Source organism: Monodon monoceros, unplaced genomic scaffold (assembly GCF_005190385.1).
Source record: "Monodon monoceros isolate NGI ecotype Baffin Bay Population unplaced genomic scaffold, NGI_Narwhal_1 Super_Scaffold_14, whole genome shotgun sequence".
In the NCBI taxonomy this organism is placed as follows: Eukaryota; Metazoa; Chordata; class Mammalia; order Artiodactyla; family Monodontidae; genus Monodon; species Monodon monoceros.
The window spans coordinates 42,381,874-42,404,692 of NW_021703770.1; the positions used below are offsets into that span (position 1 = coordinate 42,381,874).

Genomic DNA, 22,819 nt, shown 5'->3' on the forward strand with positions numbered 1-22,819 from the left:
TGAGAAAATCAGCTTTTAAGAAAGGCAAACAGGATGTCTTGTGAAAATTCTGCAAGTTCAGTTATTCCCTAAGTAAGAGTGCTTCCTCCTGCTACACTGTTGGTGGGAATATAAGTTGGTACAACCACTATGGAAAACAGTATGGAGGTTCCTCAGAAAACTAAAAATAGAATTACCATATGATCCAGCAATCCCACTCCTGGGCATATTCCCAGACTAAACTATAATTTAAAAAGATACGTGCACCCCTATGTTCATAGCAGCATGATTCACGATATCCAAGACGTGGAAACAACTTAAATATCCATCGACAAATGAATGGATAAAGAAAATGTGATATATATATACAATGGGATACTACTCAGTCACAAAAGAATGAAATAATGCCATTTGCAGCAACATGGATGCAACTAGAGATTATCCTACTAAGTGAAGTAAGTCAGAAAGAGAAAGACAAACACCACACGATATCACTTATATGTGGAATCTAAAATATGACACAAATGAACCTACCTAAGAAACAGAAACAGAATCACGGACATAGAGACCAGACTGGTGGTTGCCAAGGGGGAGAGGATTGGGAGAGGGACGGAGTGGGAAGTTGGGGTTAGCAGAGGTAAACTATTATACATAAAATGGGTAAACCACAATGTCCTACTGTATAGCACAGAGAACTATATTCAATATCCTATGATAAACCATAATGGAAAAGGATATAAAAAAAGAATGTATATATGTATATAACTGAATCACTTTGTTGTAGAGCAGTAATTAACACAACGTTGTAAATCAACTATCCTTTGATTTAAAAAAAAAAAAGTGATTCCTGAGGGTGCATTGGTAAAGGCTTGCTGTGAAGCTATCAGTGGAAGTACAAGCCAGGGAGGAGGACACACATGGCAGTGTCAGAGGAAGAGAAGGGAAAGATGATTAAGAAAGGACCTGATTTCATGTGGTGACCAATGATGACATGAAACAGAGACAAATGTGCAAGTATATACTTAATTATACATGACATATGCCATTTTTCTGTCTCTTCTTACCATATTTATATTGGACTCTTAAGACCTCCTGATTAGAAAGAGAAAGAGACTACCATAATGGTCCCTGGTTTTCCTGGTCTTGAAGTAGGTCAATCTGAAGGACTTTTTCCTTGTCACTCTCATCTTTTAATATTTTTAATGAAAGAGATGTTACTTATATATAGTCAAACTTCTAATTTTCAAAGAAAAAAAAGAAGTAATCTCTTAACTTTAGTGATACAATTATATAAGTAAACATCAGACCGTGAATGTAAGCAGACTGGGCAGACCAGTGCAGAGAGCTGCAGTCAGGCTGGCACTCCCTTGCCACAAGATGGTACCAGGGCAATAATGATGATGCTTCTCTCTGCGCAGTGCCATCCTCTGGCAATACCCCAGTTTAATGAAATTGGTCATGGACCTATAGGGTACAAATAACTATTAAAATGTTCTTTTACTCAATCATGGAAATAAACGTTGGTTCATGTGCCTAGAGACCCAAACAGAATGATGCAATGAACTTAAAATGCTAATTAGGCTACTTGACATTTCTTCCCACTCCCTTTAGGATTTGTTTGTTTTCATTTGTTTCTATTTTACCTGGGTAGATGGGGCGGGAGGAAAGGGCAATGAGACAGAGATGTGTATATTCATGCAAAGACTACCTGCAGATGTTAAATGATGTCTGTCTAACAATTGACATTGGTAGTAGCTAAGATTTGGAGAGAAAGGTTCAAAGTATCTGTCCTTGGCAAATTTGGGAGGGTGCCCTAGACAGTTTTTAAGAGGCCTAGAATTTCTCTAATTTACTTGTTTTGAAAGATTTTTTGCAACTTCCCTCGTGATGCAGTTGTTAAAAATCCCCCTGCCAATGCAGGAGACACAGGAAGATCCCACATGCCGTGGAGCAATTAAGCCTGTGCATCACAACTACTGAGCCTGCACTCTAGAGCCCGCACGCCACAGCTACTGAGCCCACACACCACAACTACTGAAGCCCACGTGCTCTAGGGCCCACGTCCCACAAATACTGAGCTCGTGTGCTACAACTACTGAAGCCCACATGCCTAGATCAAGTGTCCCACAACAAGAGTAGCCACTGCAATGAGAAGCCTGCGCACTGCAACAAAGAGTAGGCTCTGCTCACCACAACTAGAGAAAGCCAGTATGCAGCAGAAGAGACCCAATGCAGCCAAAAATTTTAAAAAAAGAAAGATTTCTTGCAAACTGATATTCTCTACCTTCTTACCTTCCTCTTATCTTCAAGTAGCAGAATTAAAACCCAGAGGTAAAAAATATCTGCCTAGAATTAAACACCTACTATGTGCCAGGCACTTGAGATAAATCAATTAACAGCCCATGTAAAAATTCCCACCTCCATGGAGTTTACATTTTGTGAGAAATAGAAGATAGTAACAATAATAACATTAAAATAAGTCTTTATGGAACACTTCTTTTGTACTAGATTCTGCCCTGAGTGCTTTATTTTCTCTCTTTTACTCTTCAAAGCAATTCTGTGTACTAAATATTATTATCCCCATTGTACATATAGGAAGACTTAATCTTAGAGCAGCTAAAGCACTTGTCCAAGTGATGTATCTGGAATTCAAAACTGAGGTCTTTGACTGTTAGCCTACAAGTACTCATAAAGCTCTTACTATGTATCCAAATCCACTTATTAAATTCCATGAGAGATTTAAAGGAACATGAAATATGAACTATAAGGTCCTTGCCTGAAACAAACATTATCCAACATTAAACAATTATATGTGCAGTTTATAGAACAATCAGTGTAGTCAAAGTTTAGAGAAGATAGAGAAATTATGAGAGACATAATCACAGAAACTTTTATTGGAAGATTATAATTTAAGTGTGGGTTGAAGGATAGACAGAACTTTTACAGGTTTTTTCCACAAATTGCCCACATTTCTGAAGAGTTGTGAAGCACTTTGTTCTGGTACAACTGATTTTGTCATTAAGAATATTTTCCAGGGCTTTTTGTTGAATTTTACATTTTTGGTTCTAAGCATTATTGCTTTCGTCCTGGAAACTCTATGTTTCATACATACATTTTACACTGTCAACCATACCTTTCTTAAAGCTCTTATCCATTGGCTCCCAGAGCACCATGATGTTCATGGACCATGTCTTCTCATTCCTCTTTGTCAACCCCTCAGCCACTTAAATATCAGTGTCTCCCAGGGCTTCTTCCATTCTGATTCCTCTTTTTATTGTACACATTAACCATGATTATCCCATCCATTCCCATGACATTAGTCATAGGATCTTAATCAATATATCTTAATAATATCTCTCCTAAACTCCAGATCCAGACATACATCAACTAGAGATCCCACAGGTGGAGGAGGAGTCAAGATGGCAGAACAGGAGGACACAGAATTTGTTGCTCCTCACAAGTTCATCAAAAACACATTTACGAATGGAACAATTCCCACAGAGCTCCTGATGAACAGCAGTGGTAGACTTCAGACACCTAAAAGAATGAAAGGAAGAAGAAAAAAGAAAAGAGGAATCAAAAATGATACAAGAAACCCTGGCGGGAAGCTGAGGGTAAACAGAGATCCCCACATTAAAGAAGATTCTCTCACGGAGGGGAAACCAGCTGGGACAGAAGAGGAACTTTGGGGGATCAAAGGAGAATGAAGCAGATGGTCTGTGGAAGGCAATACAAGGTAAGAACTGCACGCATGATCTACACTGCAGCTCTGTGCATTCCAGCCTGAATCATGAGTTGCCTGTTGCAAAGGGGAGCTCTGTGTTGGAAAGAGGGGTTTGGAGTGCAAACCCAGGGAAAGGAGAGTTCTTGGCTGTGAAAAGACAGCCCAAAGGGATAGGAGCAAGGGGTGCCACAACCAGGAAAGTCTGTGGAAAAAGCATGACACACCATAGCAAGGCATCATTGTCAAATGGTGTGCAAGGGGCGGAGCCTCCATTATAACCCTCTTCCCCACCCGCCGGCTTCTTTGGCCTCTGAGGGCATTGGGAGGGGCTCCCACCTGAGTGGGCCTGCCCGCCCCTCTGGCCAGGGCCACCTCTGCCTGCATAGGCTCTGGGGCCCTGAGCGCTGCTCACCCCAAAATCTTCTTGGGAATCAGCCCTGGGCACCCCTGCCTGGGATGAGAGTCCACCAAAGCTGGCAGGGTCAGAGGGCTTTAGCATGGGGTTGGAAGAACGGACCCAGGGAGAGAAACGCAGTTGGCTACATGGATACATAGAAGGGACAGGAGTAGGGGATGTGCAGCCAGGAATGCCCCTAGAGGAAGCAGGGTCTGCCTGGAAGGTGAGGTGCCATTGTTGAGAGGCGTGCAAGGGGTGGGGCTGACAACATTCTCATACACCAGCTCCTGCCACTGCAAACACTGGGAGTACCCAAGTGTGCTCCAAGCAGCCACTGCTTTTGCTCCCACTCACCTGGGCAAGGATCAGATGCCTTAGGGTGGCACACACACAGAGGTGGGATTAAAACCAAAACTGAGACTAAGGGGGGTGCAACCAAGGAAGAGAAACACAAATCTTTCTAGGCAGCAACACAAGCTGTGAATTAAATCCCCAAGATCGGCTGGGTAAATCCTGCATTTGTGAAATACCTGAATAGACAAGTGTTTCAAAATCTGAGACAAGTCTAGCCTTTGCAGCACTGGAATTTGGGCCAGATCAGTCTGACCTGGCCCCACAGTGTCCACAGCAGGTCCAGACCTACATAGAGGTATTAGAAGTCCTCCTGGGGAGGTGGCTCCAGGAAAGTATTCTTAGTACTAATATTTCTTTGTTGGTTTGTTTCATTTTGTTCACTTGTTGGTGCTGCTGCTTTTATTATTTTTTACCTTTTGTTTTTTATTTTCTACCTTTTAAAAAAAATTTTATCTTATGTTATTTTCTTAATATATATAAAGTTTTTATTTTTATATTTTTCCTTTAATTTTTTTGTTGTTCTGTGGCTTTTGTCTTGTTTTTGTTCTTCATTTTATATATATTTTTCCCCTTTTCTTTTTTTCAATTGTTTTTAAGTGTATGTTCTACATTTTATTTATTGTTGTTGATGTTGTTTGCTTGCCCCCGTTTCTGTTTTATTTTTCATTCTTTGTTTTCATTAGTATAATCCTTATTGACTGTTCTTATATCAGAATTCTCCTGTTTTGTTGTCTGTTCCCTTGGTTTTTTCTCTGTGTGTGTGTGTGTGTTTGTGTGTTGCTGTTGCTACTGTTTGTTTGCTGCTGTTCTTGTTGTTTGCCCTGAGCTTTGTTTGTCTGTTTTTGTTTTGTTTTGTTGTTATTGCTTGGGCTTTTTGTTTTTCTTTTTTCCTTTTCTCTATTTTTTGTCAGGTCACACTGTGCAGCTTGCAGGCTCTTGGTTCCCCAACCAGGGGTCAGGCCTGGGCCTCCTGGGTGGGAACATAGAGTCCAGGATGTTGGAACAACAGAGAATTCCTGGGCCCAGGGAATATTAATTGGTGTGCGCATTCCTGAAGGTATCCATATCAACACGAAGACCTGACCCCACACAACTGCCTGCAGGGTCCAGTGCTAAACACCTCACACCAAACAACCAGCAAGACAGGAACACAGCCCCACCCATCAGTAGACAAGTTGCCTAAAGTTGCACTAAGCTCTCAGACAACTGAAAACACACCACCTGACATAATCCTGCCCATCAGAGGGAAAATACTCAACTCCATCCGACAGAGCACAGGCACCAGGCCCTCCCACCAGGAAGCCTACACAAGCCCCTGGACCAACCTCACTCAACAGGGGTCAGTCCACAGAAACAAGAGGAACTATGACCCTGCAGCCTGCAGAAAGAAGACAATAAACACAATTGGTTAGACAAAATGAAACGACAGAGAAATACACTGCAGACAAAGGAGCAAGGTAAAATCCCACAAGAACAAATAAATGAAGAGGAAATAGGCAAGGTATCTGAAAAAGAATTCAGCTAATGATAATAAAGATGTTCCAAGATCTAGGAAATAGAATGGAGAAAATACAAGAAACTTTTAACAAGGACCTAGAAGAACTAAAAAACTATCAGTGATGAACAACACAGTAATTGAAATGAAAAATACCCAAGAATGGGGCTTCCCTGGTGGCACAGTGGTTGGGAGTCCGCCTGCCAATGCAGGGGATGCAGGTTCATGCCCCGGTCTGGGAAGATCCCACGTGCCGCGGAGCGGCTGGGCTCGTGAGTCATGGCCGCTGAGCCTGCGTGTCCGGAACCTGTGCTCCGCAACAGGAGAGGCCACAACAGTGAAAGACCCGCGTACCGCAAAAAAAAAAAAAAAAAAAACAACCCAAGAATGAATCAACAGCAGAATAACTGAGGCAGAAGAATGAATAAGTGAGCTGAAAGATAGAATGGTGGAGTTAAACAGAATAAAGAAAAAAGAATGAAAAGAATTGAGGACAGTCTCAGAGAATCTGGGACAACATCAAATGCACCAACATTTGAATTATAGGGGTCCCAGAAGAAGAAGAGAGAAAGAAAGGGACTGAGAAAATATTTCAAGAGATTAGAGTTGAAAACTTCCCTAATATGGGAAAGGAAATAGTCGATCAAGTGCAGGAAGTGCAGAGTTCCACACAGGATAAAGCCAAGGAGAAACATGCCAAGACACATATTAATCAAGCTAACAAAAATTAAATACAAAGAAAAATAAAAGCAGCAAGGGAAAAGCAACAAATAACCTACAAGGGAATCCCCATAAAATTATCAGGTGATCTTTCAGCAGAAACTTTGCAGGCCAGAAGGGAATGGCAGGACAAAGGGATAAACCTACACCCAAGATTACTCTCCCCAGCAAGGATCTCATTCAGAATTGACAGAGAAATCAAAAGCTTTACAGACAAGCAAAAGTTAAGGGAATTCAGCACCACCAAACCAGCATTACAACAAATGCTAAAGGAACTTCTCTAGGTGGGAAACACAAGAAAAGGAAAAGACCTACAAGAATAAACCCAAAACAATTATGAAAATGGTAATAGGAATGTACATATCAATAATTACCTTAAATGTGAACAGATTAAATGCTCCAACCAAAAAACACAGACTGGCTGAGCGGATACAAAAACAAGACCTATATATATGCTGTCTACAAGAGACCTATTTCAGACCTAGGGACACATACAGACTGAAAGTGAGGGGATGGAAAAAAATATTCCATGAAAATGGGAATCAGAAGAAAGTTGGAGTAGCAATACTCAGACAAGATAGACTTTAAAATAAAGACTATTACAAGAGACAAGGAAGGACACTACATAATGATCAAAGGATCAATCCAAGAAGATATAGCAATTGTAAATACCTATGCTCCCAACATAGGAGCACCTCAATACATAAGGCAAATGCTAACAGCCATAAAAGAAGAAATTGACAGTAACAATAATAGTGAGGGACTTTAACACCCTACTTACACCAATGGACAGATCATCCAAACAGAAAACAAATAAGGAAACACAAGGTTTCCTTGTGCACTTTTTTCTCAAGTGCACATGAAACATTCTCCAGGATAGATCACATCCTGGGTCACAAATCAAGCCTTGGTAAATTTTAGAAAATTGAAATCATATCAAGCATCTTTCCTGACCAAAACACTATGAGGTTAGAAATCAATTACAGGAGATCCCACAGGCACACACATAGCAAATCCAAAATGAAAATTATTTATTAATTATTTTGATCCCTCCCACAACAAATTCTGCTATAACAACAAAACAATATGCATTAAAAACAAAGCAGACAAAAATGCTGGTAGTTCCTTGTTTACTTATGCCCTATCTCAGAAAATGGCATTGTCACGCAAATAGTCACCCAATTCAGAAACCTAGAAGTTATCAAAAATGTTGTCTCCTTCTCTTTTTCACCCTCACATTGCAGAGCACATTGATCACCTTATCTATTCCATTTAATACTGGTGGATTCTGTCTCTCCTGCTGCTCCTAATGCTGCCTTTCTCTGTTCAGACCACCGTTTTTTCTTTCCTGAACAGGATTTATCCTAATTAGTCTTTCCTAACTAGTTTCTTGCCTCTGTCAAGTATGTAATTAAGCTGCTGCCAGAGTGATTATTCTATAACACAAACTTTTGTCACTCCCTGGCATCCTTCAAGATCCATCAATGTGCTCCATTACCCTGGAAAATAAGCCCAAACACTTTTTCCATGTTACTCAAGAAGACTTTTATGATCTGGACTCTGCTAACCTCTCCAGCTACAACTCCCACCAAGTTAGATTATTGACAAGTATTTAAACAAGTTATGTTCTTTTATTCTTCTTAACACTGCATATTTTTCTTCTTTCTATAGTGCCCTATATCCATGGGCTACCTGGGAAACTTGTATTAGCCTTCAAGATGCAGTTAAAGTATAATTTCCTCTTGAAACTTTCCCTGACTACCAATCTCATCCCCGCTCTAGGAAGAGTTTATAATGTTATCAGTGCTATTGCTGTACCTTATACATTCTTCATTTGTACAACCTACCAAAATTATTATAATTACCTGCTTTTGTATCCAGGTCTCCAATTATATTGTGAGATCTATTGTTAAGGAAGCTAATAAGAATTAATTCCATTTGTAAGTAAACTAGTGTGCATCAAGCTAAGTACTGGTATCTCTTTCATGGGGCTCCAATAAAAAAAGAAAGAGGCCTAGGAATAAAATGATACATTTACCCAAAGCTATGAAGAGTATGAGAAGGAAAACAAAGGGTCAAAGCAAAGAAATGTCCTGATTATCAGGTGGATGAAGGCATAAGTGAGGTTAAGTGGTCAAGAAGATTATAAAGAGGTCAGGAAATGAGGTTAATAAGCAGTTCATTGCAGAACCCAGTACCAACTCAAGGGTGCTGAATGCTAGATTTTTTAGGAGGTGCTGACCACATAGAGCATGACTGGGAGCTTCAAGGCTTCTCACAGGTCCTGACCGTCTTTCCCCTTGAATACTCTGAGTAAAGTTGAACAGGAACTTTACCATGGCATATTTTATTGGTTTTTGTTGCTTTTGTTTTTGATTTTTGTTTTTGTTTTTTGAGGACCAAGTTTATATAACACTCCTCTAAACCACACACTAGGCCCAGGACCAGCAGAGGATAAGAACTTTCCTCCCCACTTTACATTAACTGCTGGCTAATGTCTTCTTCCTTATTTCTCTTTGCCAGCTTGGTGCATCTTCTCAATACCTCCTATGGGCTCAGGCCCACCTACCAAAATTTGAGGCCTGCTCATGTCCTGGATAGAAAATTAGAAAAGACTATGAGATCTATTCATGCTGCTGGGTCCCTAGACTGTAATTGAAAACTTTTTACCCAGGATCTTGGACCCAGATACTAATCCTGAGTTGCTCTTACACTTTGCCTGAGCTTCTGACACTTTATTTTCCAGTTTTACCTTTTGTGTTCTGGTCCCACTAGTTGACACCCAGGTGCTATACTTTACACTCACAAGCTGAGTTTGTATGCCTTAGCTAACCCCCCTGGACCTGACCTCAATTCTACCTTCTCAAATATCTTGATTCCATCCACCTCTCTCTAGTTACAGTGCCACAACCTCAGCTCAAGTGGTAGAGCAGAAGTCCTCAGACTCCTCTCCACCACCTTCCACTTCCCCCACCCAAGAGGAGGACTGCTAATAGGAGGGGTCAAAATAGAACACCGAGGAAGACAGATTTCTTGATGGGAAAGGCTATGTCCACATGTGTATGTTTTTGCTCTTGTACTATTTCTTCATTCATGCTACTGATATGATAAAAAGATCAGGGCCTGCCTCAAGGTCAGCTCTGTTACATCTCTTTTCTTTCTACAAGCACATCCAAATCTTAGCTTTACAAGAAAAAAGGAAATAGCTCTTCAACCTCAAGCCTAAATTGTTTTGCTCCACTCCAGGTTTGCTAGATCTATGGTTTAAAACACTAATTCAGCTAATAAAGTAGGATACATTCCTTAAATGTTACCTGTGTATATAGTTCCCTTGAGATCCTCTCCAGAGAAAGAGTGCTTGGCAGGACTTGATTTCTTAAAATTCCATTTCATACAATACCATGTGCCCTTAGGTAATCAAATCTTGCCAATTTTTTAAGACTGTCATTTTCTTCTCTATGTTGATTCAGTTTTTACAACCAAACATTCATTTCATGTCATGTTATATAGATAGGATTGTACTACTCTTCACTTTTCTTAATAAAAACACAGAAATCTTTGGCAGCTCCCTAGGTTATACAATCTACTCAGAAAGTGGCTGAAACCAATACTCTACAAACTTTCATTAAGAAAATGTTCCCACCCTTATGTACCCACACCGGGATATCTTCAAGGTTGAAATAACAAGATCATATTCTCGTATACTTTTGTACAAATTTCTGAGGAAGGAAAAAATAATAAGGCCCTTGTGGGCTGGATTGTTGTCTTTTTCTTCTCTCTTTCCAAGAACATAGCAAAGGACTACTTTTTCAAGTATTTTTTTAAAATAGAAATGAATAAAGAACCCTAGGAAGAGAGATTAGTATTCTTGAAAACAAAATAATTAGGTGGTAGTAGGCACTTCCAAGAATTATATATAAGAAATCAAACACAAACTGTGGGTAGTGATAAAAGTTATTTCCCTCTGGCAACTGGTTTATGGTGGTCTTAGCACTGTTATTAACAAACCACAATATAATCAGCTGTCTGGTTCACAGCATCAGTGGGCTCAGGGTTAAGTGATATTACAAGTGGATCTCTCAGGGTAAATTTACATATACCCAAGAAACACAACTGTGTGAAACAAAATTCCTATAGAAAGACATTCTCTTGGTTCACAGACAAGTATTGTTAATCAAAGATCATTGGTTCTAATCACTAGAGGGGTTAAGGCAAAATACATCATGTTTTCATACTGTAGCTTACTGTACAGGTGAGATCTCACAAGAGTGAAAATAATTACCATGATCAAAAAGCTTCATGATCAACAGACCTACAAGCTTAAATATTGGAAACAGTAAGAGATTAAAAGTTTCCATGGGGAGAGTAGCCACAGGAAAGCTCTATCCCATCATCTCAATTGTGATTTTTTACTATCAAGAAACATTTGAGCACCTACTATGTGCCAAAGGCATTGATAAGAGCTAGAAGGGTTTCCTAGGACTCAGGACATTCATTGCTAAAACCAGGATGATTGTTCATCCTAAACAGTAAACAGTCCCTGCCACCAAGGAACTTATAGCTTAGAAGAAAAATCAGATATAAATCAAAAACAAATGTGACAGAGTTAATTAAGTGGATAAGAGAGGGTACTCTGGGAAAACAAAATAGAGGTATCTATCAAGCATCTTCTGAAAGCCCATAGTTCTCAACCCTAGCTGCTCATCTTACTTTATTTGTTATCATTAGTTGAGGAAGCTGAGGTGCAGAACATTAAATGATTTGCCCTAAATTCCTCAGAGATTTTGATTTAATTGGCATAGGGCTTGCTTGGGCATGGGTATTTTTTTAAGTGCTGAAAGAGATTATAATATACAGCCAAGGTTCAGAACTACAGAGCTAAACCCAGCCTGAAATGTGCTAAGATATAATCAGGTGAAGGGGGCCAGGGGAGAAAGATTATCCATTTAAGAGGAAGCAGTATGTGCAAATGTCCTGAGGCAAAACAAGCATGATCCTTTAGAACACTAAGAGCAGTTCAGTGTAACTAGAACATAGGATGAATATAAGGAGAGATGTATGTGAGATCCAGATATTGAAGGGCCTTGAAAAAACATTTTCAGAAGTTCATGCCTGTGTAAAGAGAGAAAAGTTGGATATTTATAGTTTGCTTTTTATATAAAACAACTTGTTTTTCTGAATGCTTTGTTACGTTTGGACAATCAGAGTGTCTTTGAGTTGAGTTTGAGAACATCCTACTCTAGATCTGAAGAGGATGAATAACAGGAGTGAAGCGGTATTAACGTAAAAGGATAGAGAGTGTTGGGGAATATGACAAATTGCAAAGTCCATGCCTACATAAAGGGTGCAGGCACCGGTCAACTTCAGCCTCTTGTTTCCATTCAGGAATATTAGCCCTTTGCTGTTAGATGATTAGATTTAAATGAGGGAAAAAAAACTCTCAATTTTAAAATGAAGTCTTCTAGTATTTATACATTGACTCCCAACATTATACAAGCCAATAAAAATGCATCTGCAGTTTCAGTTCCAGGGAAGTATTTGGAGTTCCAGGGAGCCAAGACGGAAGGGATGAGAAGGGATGAGAAGGGAAAGTGAGAGACGCCAGTGAGATGGTGTGAAACAAGGATGCTATGAAGAGTAAAATAGCAAATTAAAAAGCCATTTGCAAAGGCACAGCTGAAGGAATTTAAAACAAAGATACCCACTGTATAACTTAATTATTTTGTGCAGTTTGAAAATAGATAATAGAGGGACAAAATTATAAATGAGAAGACATTCTTACTGGCAAGAAATGAATAATGGTGACTTTTTATTAAGATAGGAGCACAGACTCAAGATTTAGAAAGACACACATTTAAACACTTCCTATGATTTATAGAAACTGTATTACCTTGCAATACAAGCAAACTAATCAGCCTTCCTTCATCTGTAAAATATAAATAATATCAAACTCTTGGGTTATTATGAAGATTCAATGATATAGCACACAGTGAATGTTTAGCACATTTTGTGGCACATTTTAAGCATTTAGCAAATGTAATATCTACTATTACCAGGGAGGTTGCCACAAGGACAATGGGCATTCAGATACATTAGAGAGACATTAAAAGGAAAGAATTTATAAAACTTGAATAACTGAATATGGCTGAAGGGGGAAAAGGCAGTAAAGATCCCCACTAGACTTCTGGCATAGACAACTGAATAGATGGGGGTGACTTTCAGTATAATAAAGAATAGAGGATAAGGACTATTTTCCCCTTTTATTTCTCCCTAGCTTTTAGTAAACTCTCATACAGACATTTTATCCTGTGTCACCTCTGCCACGTGGTAAAAGCTATTGTCCGTTGATGCTCAGGCCAATATTAAAGCACATCTCTCCTTCCTCCCACACCCTAAGCTAGTGTAGCAGGGGGTATGAGAGGCTCTCAAGGGAAAGAACAGGAGCTCTGGTGTAGGTACTTCTTCCCACTGGCACAGCCCTCTTCCCCTCTCAACCAGAATCTCTGGGTTTTATTTTATCAAGGAAGGTGACATGTCATCATGTGATGGGGCAGCCTGAGGGGCTGTTGTGCAGTGTGCTGCTCAGTTCATTCCCAGTCCCACTCAGGTTATGTCTGTTATACACAAAGCAAACTGGAGAACAGAGAGCAGTGAGGGATGAAAGATGGAGCCCAGCAGATTTACATTTCAATCCCTCTTAGCAGTACTAGAATTAAGGGCAAGTCACCCAGTGTTCTCAACCTCAAACTCCTCTTCTCATGAAAAGGACTGTAAAGTATGAAATATCTATCTTGCTGGGTTTTATAAAATTAGAGACAATTTGTGTAACACATTTAAATTGCAATAACCCTCAAATGTGTAGTTAAGGTGATTAGAAGTAATCCAACTTAAACCTAATTAACAACAACCAAAAAAGTGTTTGCACACGCAAGTGAAAAGTCAGAAGTGTACTAGCTATCATCAGTACTCAGTTTCTCTCTGCTACGCCCTTTGCTGGGTTGGCTTCATTTTCAGGCTTTGGAGGCCCAGGGAAGTTGTAGAGGCACATCATCCTGACTGTTAGTAGTCTCGGCACAAAGGAAGATGTCTTCTCCTTTCTTTCTGAAAGGTTCCACACATGTCCTAGGATCCAGAGTGAGTGGACCTTTCAGGTCATTTGTATTGCCATCAACATTTTAAAATAGGAAATGACTGTTTTGTTGTGTTGTAAACCCCCTTGTGCCTAGGGGGGAAATTGTCACCATTGAACCAGTCCCTGGCCAGGTGTATGGAATTGTGCTAATTATCAAGACGAGCCACAAGTCTTCACCTGGATCAACAACTGTCTGGTTGCAGCTCTCAACACTGATGCACATTAGAATCTGGGACAATTTATAAAGAAAGAAACACAATGCCTCCATGTCTTGGAACTACTCCCAGGAAAGCTGATTTAATTGTTTGTCACGCGGCCCAGGTACCAATGTTCTTTTAGGCCCCAAGTTGGTTCCAGTGGGCCCCAAAGTTGAGAATCCTGGTTGAGGGAGACTTATTTTTCTGATCATCCTAGAGCCAAAATTAGAATCTCACCTGAACCATGTATACCAAAAATGGAAGAGGGGTTGTTCCTCAAAACAAATCCAAGGCATAATTACTAAAAGAAGCAAGGATGGATCCTAGCTGGCAAAAACAGTAGTCTATTACTATATATGTCACACACCTTATCTTCACAGCCACTACACATCTGTTTGTTGCAAACCTTCCCAAGTCTTCACCACTCTAAAATGGAAGGTCATGGTTCTTCCATGTGAACAGGTCTAAATATTATAGGGAGTATTATTCTAAGTGCAGAAATATATAAATAGCCTTTGAATATATAAATCACCATTAATTTACATTTATGAGAAAAAGGAAATCAGACGTGCTGAATGAAGCCTAGAGCTATGGGTAAGAGCATGTGTCATGGGATGAGGGGAAATGGAGAGGTGAAAAGCCAGCAGAGTGTTCCTAGCTCCTGTGTCCATTTTATGGAGGTCAGGGAAAGTTTCATTTAGATTTATTTAGCAATATTTGGCTGCATTGTTCCTGGAGAAAAGTTACTAGATATAATAAATCATTATAATCTCTCTACATTATAATCTACATGTTTACAGTGATTAAGGGTGTTAGGTTAGAGATATGTAGCTAATGCTAAGATTCTTAACCCTCAGGGCTGAGACCATGCAGGGAGAAGTTCTCAGATAAGCCTTTAATTTTCAAAGTGCAGTCTGCTTCAGGAATTTCCACTTATCGTTCCACGTGTCACTAAGCTGCCCTCAGGAGTGCAATGAAGATCCGCTTCCACACATTTTGGTGCCAGTAATGCCACAAGTTCTACATAATTATAAGGAACATACGCCCTTTGTCTGTGGCTCAGAACACTGTGGTTTGAACATCAGGCAACCCTATGGCAGCATAAAATTTTCATGGTTTGGCAACAAAAATTCTAGGTGATCCCTTGGAATGCAAGTCAAAACATTCTCATATTCCTCCTCAGTGTATTAGATACTTATATGGCAAGTCATGCATTTTAGGTCTCCACCCTGTCTCAGTGCTTGAGTTTTTCAGATTGGAAAAAAAAAGAAAATATTTCCTGCAAGTGGTCGTTCAGGGTAGAATGTGAACTAAATACTCTAGAGTCATACTGCTTAACTTGCCAACCATGTTAGTGACATGTTTAAGTCAACGACATTCTCTAGAATGTTTGTTCACCTTCAAACTACATTCTGTAGTGAGGTCCTACAAGATGTCAATTAAAGAACACTGTGGTAGATGCCAGTTATAATGGTTTTCGCCTGATGTTAGTACTGAGTGCTCCCAAATGTTTTTAATATTTTAAAAAACACAAAGCATTTCTAAGAAATATTTGAACATGGTGAAAGAATGTCCTAAAATTCCTTTTCGTTTTTTCTTTGAAATGAGCACACATACACATATTTATTTACTTCGGGGAGTAAATATCTACTTTGAGGACTCCTTTAGCAGTCTGGTATAGCCTATGAACCCCTTCCTAGAATACTTTCTTAACATAAGTAACAGAAAATACATAGAATTATAAAGAAATGAAGTATTCATGCTCTCCCTGGCCAGGCCTAAGCCACGCCACACTAGGGACAGACGTTCCTGCCCCTCGCCTCCCCCACCCCAGCCCCGTCAAGGGGGTGTGTGGAAGGGAGGGGTGCGGCCTCCAGCCCTGACCCGCAGTCTCCCGCCCCCTGCCTCACGGCCTCAGGGGAGCCATGGTCCTCTGACGCAGCAGACACTCTCGCTTTGCCTCCTTGGCGTGTGCCTCGCCACTGGTTCTCCCTGAGGTGTGTGTGTGGGTCCCGCCCGGGGGGGGGGTCCCGCCGCGCGCTGCGCGCCCCTGTTGGTGCCTGAGCGTGCCTCTCCGGACCCTCTGTGGTGCCCCTGGAGCGCTCCAGGTCGTCCCTCAGGTGCCTGAGGCCGAGCGGTGGCGTCATTTCCCTTTCCCAGCGCGCTCCTCTGGTCCCCGCCACGGTGGTGTGTCCCGTGAGCAGCCCTCTTGGGGGGTTCGAGACGGTAAGACAGGCGTGCCTGTCCCCCACCCCTCGGTGGAGCTAGGTGCCACCTCATCGTGGTCGTCCTCTTGCGGTGTGCCCTGGGGAGACTGACTTTGGCCGGGCGAACGCCACGTGTGCCCCTTTGTGGGGGTCGTAGGCGGGCGTGGGGGTGATCATGGTGGGCCAGGGCCTGCGAGAGGGGAGGCTGTCACGCTTCTCGGGCGTGCTCCCGCCTTGAAGAGCCCGCTGGACGAGACTGAGAGCAGCACAGGTCGTGCCCCGGCCCTGACCGTGCGCGCTCCTGTGGGCCGTGTGCCTACCCATACTGCAGCAGCCCCTGCTCCTCCGCCCCGTCAAGGACTGGCGTCTCGTGGAGCGCCTCTGTGAGCCCGAAGGGAAGACGATGGGTGGGAGACGACGCGCCCTCGGTGAGAAAGCCTTCTCTAGCTATCTGAGAGGGAGCCTTGAGGTACCGGAACCCACAGCTGCTGCCCCTCCCAAGCGCAGTGGCCACTGTGGCGAGTGCCAGAGCACGTGGGAAGAACCTCTCGCCTTCCCCGGATGGGTGCGCCTGCCTGCGGTGGGGCCCAGCGCCTGCTCTTTGAAAAAGAAAAAAAGGAAAAACATAGAAAGAAAAAAAATTAAAAACAAAAGAAAAACAAAAAAAGAAATGAAGTATATTAGAATATATTCATGCAAGTCCACAGACCTAAAAGTTGTGCGGATTTAAGTTAAGAGCCTAGTCTTACGTATTCTCTTTTAAAGGTTTTATTCAAGAATGAGTTCAAGGCATTTCAACAAAACATGCTAGAAAGTGTCTTGGCAGGGGATACAAATTCAGACACTCATAGGGATAGGCAGATAATAGGGATACTAGGAGAAAGGGTGGCAGCAGATGTGTGTATGGTGGAAACTGTAGCAAAATACAAAGCACATGCCCTGTCCACAGAGGGAGCGAGCAGGTTTTTACCACATGGGAACATGGGCCTCTTATGGCCATGTATTTCCCTTTTTCAAGAGAAGCCAGGCACCTAGATTTTCATATGAACTATACAGATGGGTTAATGTTGGAGAAAAATTAAACACTGGGACGAAGGAAACACAGACAAATCTTTTACCAGATTTGTCTGGTGGGCTATAAGTTTATAAATTCAGGGAAGTAAGGGAAATTGGAAGAAATTAATTACTCACATTTTTATGTAATTTTTACTATCATATCTTTATTACATTTATTTTGAAGACATAAGAATTAATTTAAATTTAATTTCTTTCCTAGAGTGGCAGCATTTACCATAGAACAATCAGAGGCTTCAGGAGCTAAATTGTTTATTTAATGATATGGAGAAACATTTACTGAAAACCTATGTTACTGAAAACCTATGTCGATGCACCAGGTACAAGTCGGCAAAAATATAAAGATTAAGACATTCTTTCCAAAGCTTACCCACCAGTGCATAAAGAGTTGTACCAAAAGATTACAATGCAATCTGATAAGGCCTATCATAGAGATATGTAAAAAGTACAAAGGGAGTAGGAGGTAAGAAAACATACATCTTTCCCAGGAGATTGGGAGGGATTCTCAGAGGAAAGATCTCTTTGAGTAGAACTTTGCATTAAGAGGCCCAGATTATTAATGATCTAATAGATTATTCTGAAGAATCGGGCTTTTATCCTAGAGGAAACAGAGAGTCACTGAAGAATTATGAACAGGGAATTGATGTTTAGATTTTTATGATCTTTCCAGCTACAGTATGGAATGGCCTACAGGAGGAGATAGAGTAGAGAATGAAGACCCACAAGATGATGATTTCAGTAGGTCAGTGAACTAAGGCAGTAGCCGGGAACATGAAGTAAGACTACTAGTTTGGAAAGATATTTAGGGAATAGAAACAACAGAACCTGGTGGTTGATTGTACACTAGATGGTAGAGTAGCAAAAGAGAGGGAAGAGTTGAGAATGACTTGAGACTCTGTGAGAGGTAGTGTGGTACAAAGGTGAGAACATAGTCCCTGGAGCCAGACCACTTGGGTTAAAATCCTATCTCTTCTAACTCATTTACTGTGTGACTTTAAGCAAGTTATTTATTCTCTATAAGCCTCAGTTTTGTATATATGTCAAGTGTTCTTTTGTGTCTAAAAATTAGTTATTATTTATTATTATAATTCTGGTTAGGATGGTGGCATCATTCAGTTTGTTTCTTTTAGAAGACTAGCGTTGCCTTTGAAGTGCTTTTAGGAGATTCTAGGTTTGTATAGTTGAAGATGTGGATCTCGGGCTGAGAAGAAAGTTTCAATAGTACAGTTAAGGTGTTTAGAGCCTCTGATGCAGATGAAATAGCCTAAGATATTCATTTTCAGAGAAGAAGGCCCAGTGTTTGAGTCTCCAGGACACTAATGTTTAATGGGTAGATAGAGTAGAAAGCAAAATCTGCAAAGGCTCATAATAAGAGAAGGCCAGAGAGGTAGCAGAATGTAAACAGAAGAGCAGTGTCTAAAACCCAAGAGAAGAAATGGTTTTAGAAAGGCTATAGTCAACACAGAAAATACTACAGAGGAATCAATTATGATGATGACTGACAAGTGTCTATATTTAACAACTAGGAAATCTTTAATAAAGTAATTTAAAATGGCTCCTTGGTATTTGACATATAGAAAAGACTCAAATGTTAGTTTCCTTTAACCTTAATTTTAAATGCATTTCTAGAGAAAGAAGAATTTAAAACAACTACTGGATTAAATTATATAATTTTTTGTATTTGTAGGTTAAAAAACATTGAATTCAACAATTTCATGTAATTCAACTATGTTGAATAACTGAAAAGCTGCTTCAAAGACTGGTAGAGTAAAATCAGATCTTTGTTTCTATTGTTTGCATTATGATGCAAGAGCAAAAATTACCCCTTCTTTCTTCTAATTTTTCCTAAAGAAATGGAGTTGATAATGATTGCCAATACTGTATTCACATGAATAGCAGGTAATGATATCTAAGTGCCTTCCTTACTCCATGTTCTACTGTAGTTATTTCCCTTGTCACTCTGCCTTTGAGTCTAAAAACTACAGGGGTGAAACCTAAATGCAAAGGTAATTTAAAGGAAAGGATGTTTGCACCTTTCCAAAGAAATGCCTTCTATTACTAATAACATTGGTATTATGAAAAAGCCTAGTTATTTTGGCAGTGTAGAGTATAAAGCATAAAATGTTGAGTGTTAGCTTTGGAATCAAGTCCTGACTCTATCACTTATCAGGCATGAGGTCCAGGGAAAATTATTTACTTGTCTAAGCTTCCACTTTCTCATATGGAAAATGGAGGACTGCTATCATTTGGGATTTTGTCATGATAGGGTAAGATAATGTATATAAGGGATTTACAACAATGCCCCTTACAACAAATGGTAGCTTATGATATTTACCCATAGTGAGTAAGCATGAGAAAGTTTGAGAGAATTGTTTTTAAAGTACTTTTAGAAGGATTAGTCTGTCCATACACCAACAAAAACCTTTAAGTTCTTTCTAGCAGTGTAGCTTCCTTGCCCAATCACTGGGAGCCTTCCAAGAGAACCAAGAGCCAGATACATAACTTCCAAGACACAAGGGCTGAGTAAGCTTTGTGCTTCTCATCAGTCGGGGGCTGGTAACATATTTCTTCATAACCAGTGAAATGCATGACTCATAAAACAAAACCCCTCAATATTTATATCCAAAGAAAAGCCATACAATTAACCACCAAAGACACATAAATGATAATACTAATGATGTATCACAGGTATCTTTATCATATCCCCAAATTTTCTTACTAACCTGATATTTAACAAAGATGAAAAATATTTAGCTTTAGAAATATATTTTTCTTTCACTTTACAATAAATTAAAGCAAAATAAATTTATAAAATATACTGAAACTATCTGGTGAAAAAGTCCTTGTAAGCTCATCACCTTAGTTTCAAAGTCCATGGTAGTGTTTCATTTCGAATTTAAAGTTCAATAAATACAATCCTAAAAAATGCCTTAACCTGCTATTTACTTTGCATTTTTATGAAAGACTACTATGCTTTGCTTTTGGCAAAATGGTCATTAAAAATATAATAGAAGACTATTCAGGGAAATGGAATCCCAGAAAGTATGATAGTATTATGGATCTTAAAGTAAAGCCACCAGTGCAGATGTTCCTAATCATACTAAAAACAGAAACACATAAACCAGTTTGTTCCAGCTACAGAATAATTCAGTTATAAAAGTGCTTATAATTTAATGGTATGAATAATATTTCAAGCCAGGGAGGTAGTAAAACTGCAAAAAAATATAAATCTACAGAGTCTGTGCCAAGGAATATTTTACAAATTCTCAAGGCTGAAAAAATCAGTTCCTTTTCTTGCTACAGGTAGAAAATTATTACCTGAATTAATTTTTAAAAATACAATGAATATACCTTTCAGGAAAATACACACACAAAAAACACATACATGATCATACACTGTATGCACACTAGTTACCTAAGAGCTTTCACAAAGAGAAACATCTATCTAAATCCAGAATATCATTTATAACCTGCTTTGGCAAAGTTAAAATCAGACTTCTCAACAGTTTAAATTTTGTATTGAGAAATAAACAGTATGTAATGTGATACAGAATTAAATCGGCATGTGAAAACGTAAGCTCTAAGGACACACAGGATTCTCTTTGCAAATAATGATCTTGGCAAAGAGCCTCCTTTATGTACAGAAAGGTCTACTCCTTGCTTATAGCAACTCTCAAGACTACAAAGGTAATTGTATGCTGCTAATTAGGTTTACAAATGACTTGTTCAAGCCAGGAGATATTTTATAGCTTGATTCAGCTTAAGTAGGAAGCTGTATCAGCAAGGTCAAACTATAAAAACTCATTCTCCCACAATTACTAAAATTATTGATCTTTACTCATATAGTATGAATTTTAACATTGCAAATATATAATGCCATTAAAAATTTGGTTTGATGCTTATTAGGTATCAAAAAATAGCAAAAAAAAAAAGACAACTAGGAAAACATTTGTATACATTTTGTATATTATACAAAAAATAATTTGTTTATTCCCCCAAAGTTAATTAAAATACATTTCATTAGTAGATCTTAGGTCACAATACTCTTCCAAGAAAGCAAAGTGATATCTATTCTGCATAAAACAGGAAAATCAAATGCAGTACATTACCTTGTGTCACCTGTTGAACTGCCAGCATTATCCCAGACACAGTGTCTGGAAGCAAGTTTTCTTTCAGATTATAATGTGTTGCCCATTCCAAAATAGGTAGCCGCCTTTTACACCACTGTTTAAAGTCTTCACAATGGGGCATATGCATCTTGCTCCAGAGCACACTTTTCTTTTTTCTCTTTGCCCCTGTCATTTTCAGATTACCTCTTGTAGAAGTAAACTTCTTAAAACAAGAAAAAAATCGTTGCAGAACACCTCCTTTCAATGCCAGGCTCCAACTCGTCTGTGGTTTACAATGTCAAAGCAATCCAGGAAATAAATCAATAAAAGAAAGAGGGAGAGAGACAGCACTTAAATATATGCAGCCAGGCTGTATGTGTTATTATGGTACAGCTAATTATGCTAGATGAAAGATACAGACTAAAACCTTGAATTCTTATTTGAATGAGATGGAGAAATGGTCCCTATTAGTATAATATTTTTCTCATCTTGGAAAAGTAATGGATTCAGTGTTAAGTTGGTGTAGAGTTCTCTTGCCAGTAATTCCCCTTATATTCACTGTAGTCTTATGCTTTGGCTTAAATCCCAGCAGCTAATGAGGTAGTTCTGGGCATGTGTTGGAAGTGGGCTGGGTTATGCTAATGAACCCAGGACGCATTTAGCTATTCCCGTCTCTCCCTACAAGCTATGCAAAACCATAAAATTGCCAGAGAGGTTTGCCATGCAAAATGTATTCAGAGAATCTAGATTTACTTCTTTGGGGAGTGTATATTTTCAACATATCAAACAACTACCAGTTCTAAAACATTCAGAAACATAAGAGGCATTGCTAAAGGTTTTTATTTTTTTTTGCCTGGGAGACGAGATTTTCATTCATACAGAAACATTTAGACAGCCACTGCCCAGTCTGGGAACAGAATAGCCAGTTCTCATAAACAAACTGAAATTTCATTTCATGGGCTAAGAAAATATGCATACAATGAACAATTATTTGTGGCAATAGTTATTTCCTGTCTCTGAATTGTTCATTCAGTTTTCTCTATTTTTCCAATTATATAATTCTCACACTCGTGCTCTTGTAACTGAAATTTCTGAGGAATGACATATGGTTCATACTACTGTTTGAAATGTCCCCAATATTTTTTATGATTCTGGCCTCTTTTCACATGACTTTTGGGGGGTTTCTCTATTTTAAAAAGGATGTTACATTTTATAATGGAACAGTCAGGCTGTCAAAGACCTTTATTTTATGATTGTAAGGCCCAGCCCCCAGAATAAAAAGCCTGCATTTATGAGCTGTGCCATTCGAATTAAACCAAAAAGCCAATATATTAACTGAAATTGTGAAGTTAAGGAAAAGAATACCATGTATAGAGTTTGCTGGAGCCCTTTTAATGCCTATTTGTCCAGAGAGTAGAGATCTGTTTTCTG

General features: G+C 39.6%; 1 protein-coding gene across 2 annotated transcripts in view; it reads right to left on the reverse strand.

The window, feature by feature from the left end:
• The window catches only part of SLC26A7 (solute carrier family 26 member 7), a 190,425-nt gene extending 168,682 nt beyond the window's left edge, over positions 1–21,743 (reverse strand). Inside the window, exon 1 of one of the 2 annotated variants that reach the window (XM_029222430.1) lies at positions 21,389–21,743. In XM_029222430.1, the coding sequence (XP_029078263.1) occupies positions 21,389–21,581 (193 nt within the window). In that variant the 5' untranslated portion in view covers positions 21,582–21,743. The remainder of the gene's footprint in view (positions 1–21,388) is intronic. The other variant, XM_029222431.1, reaches the window with a different exon arrangement.
• Positions 21,744–22,819: the final 1,076 nt, after the last annotated feature.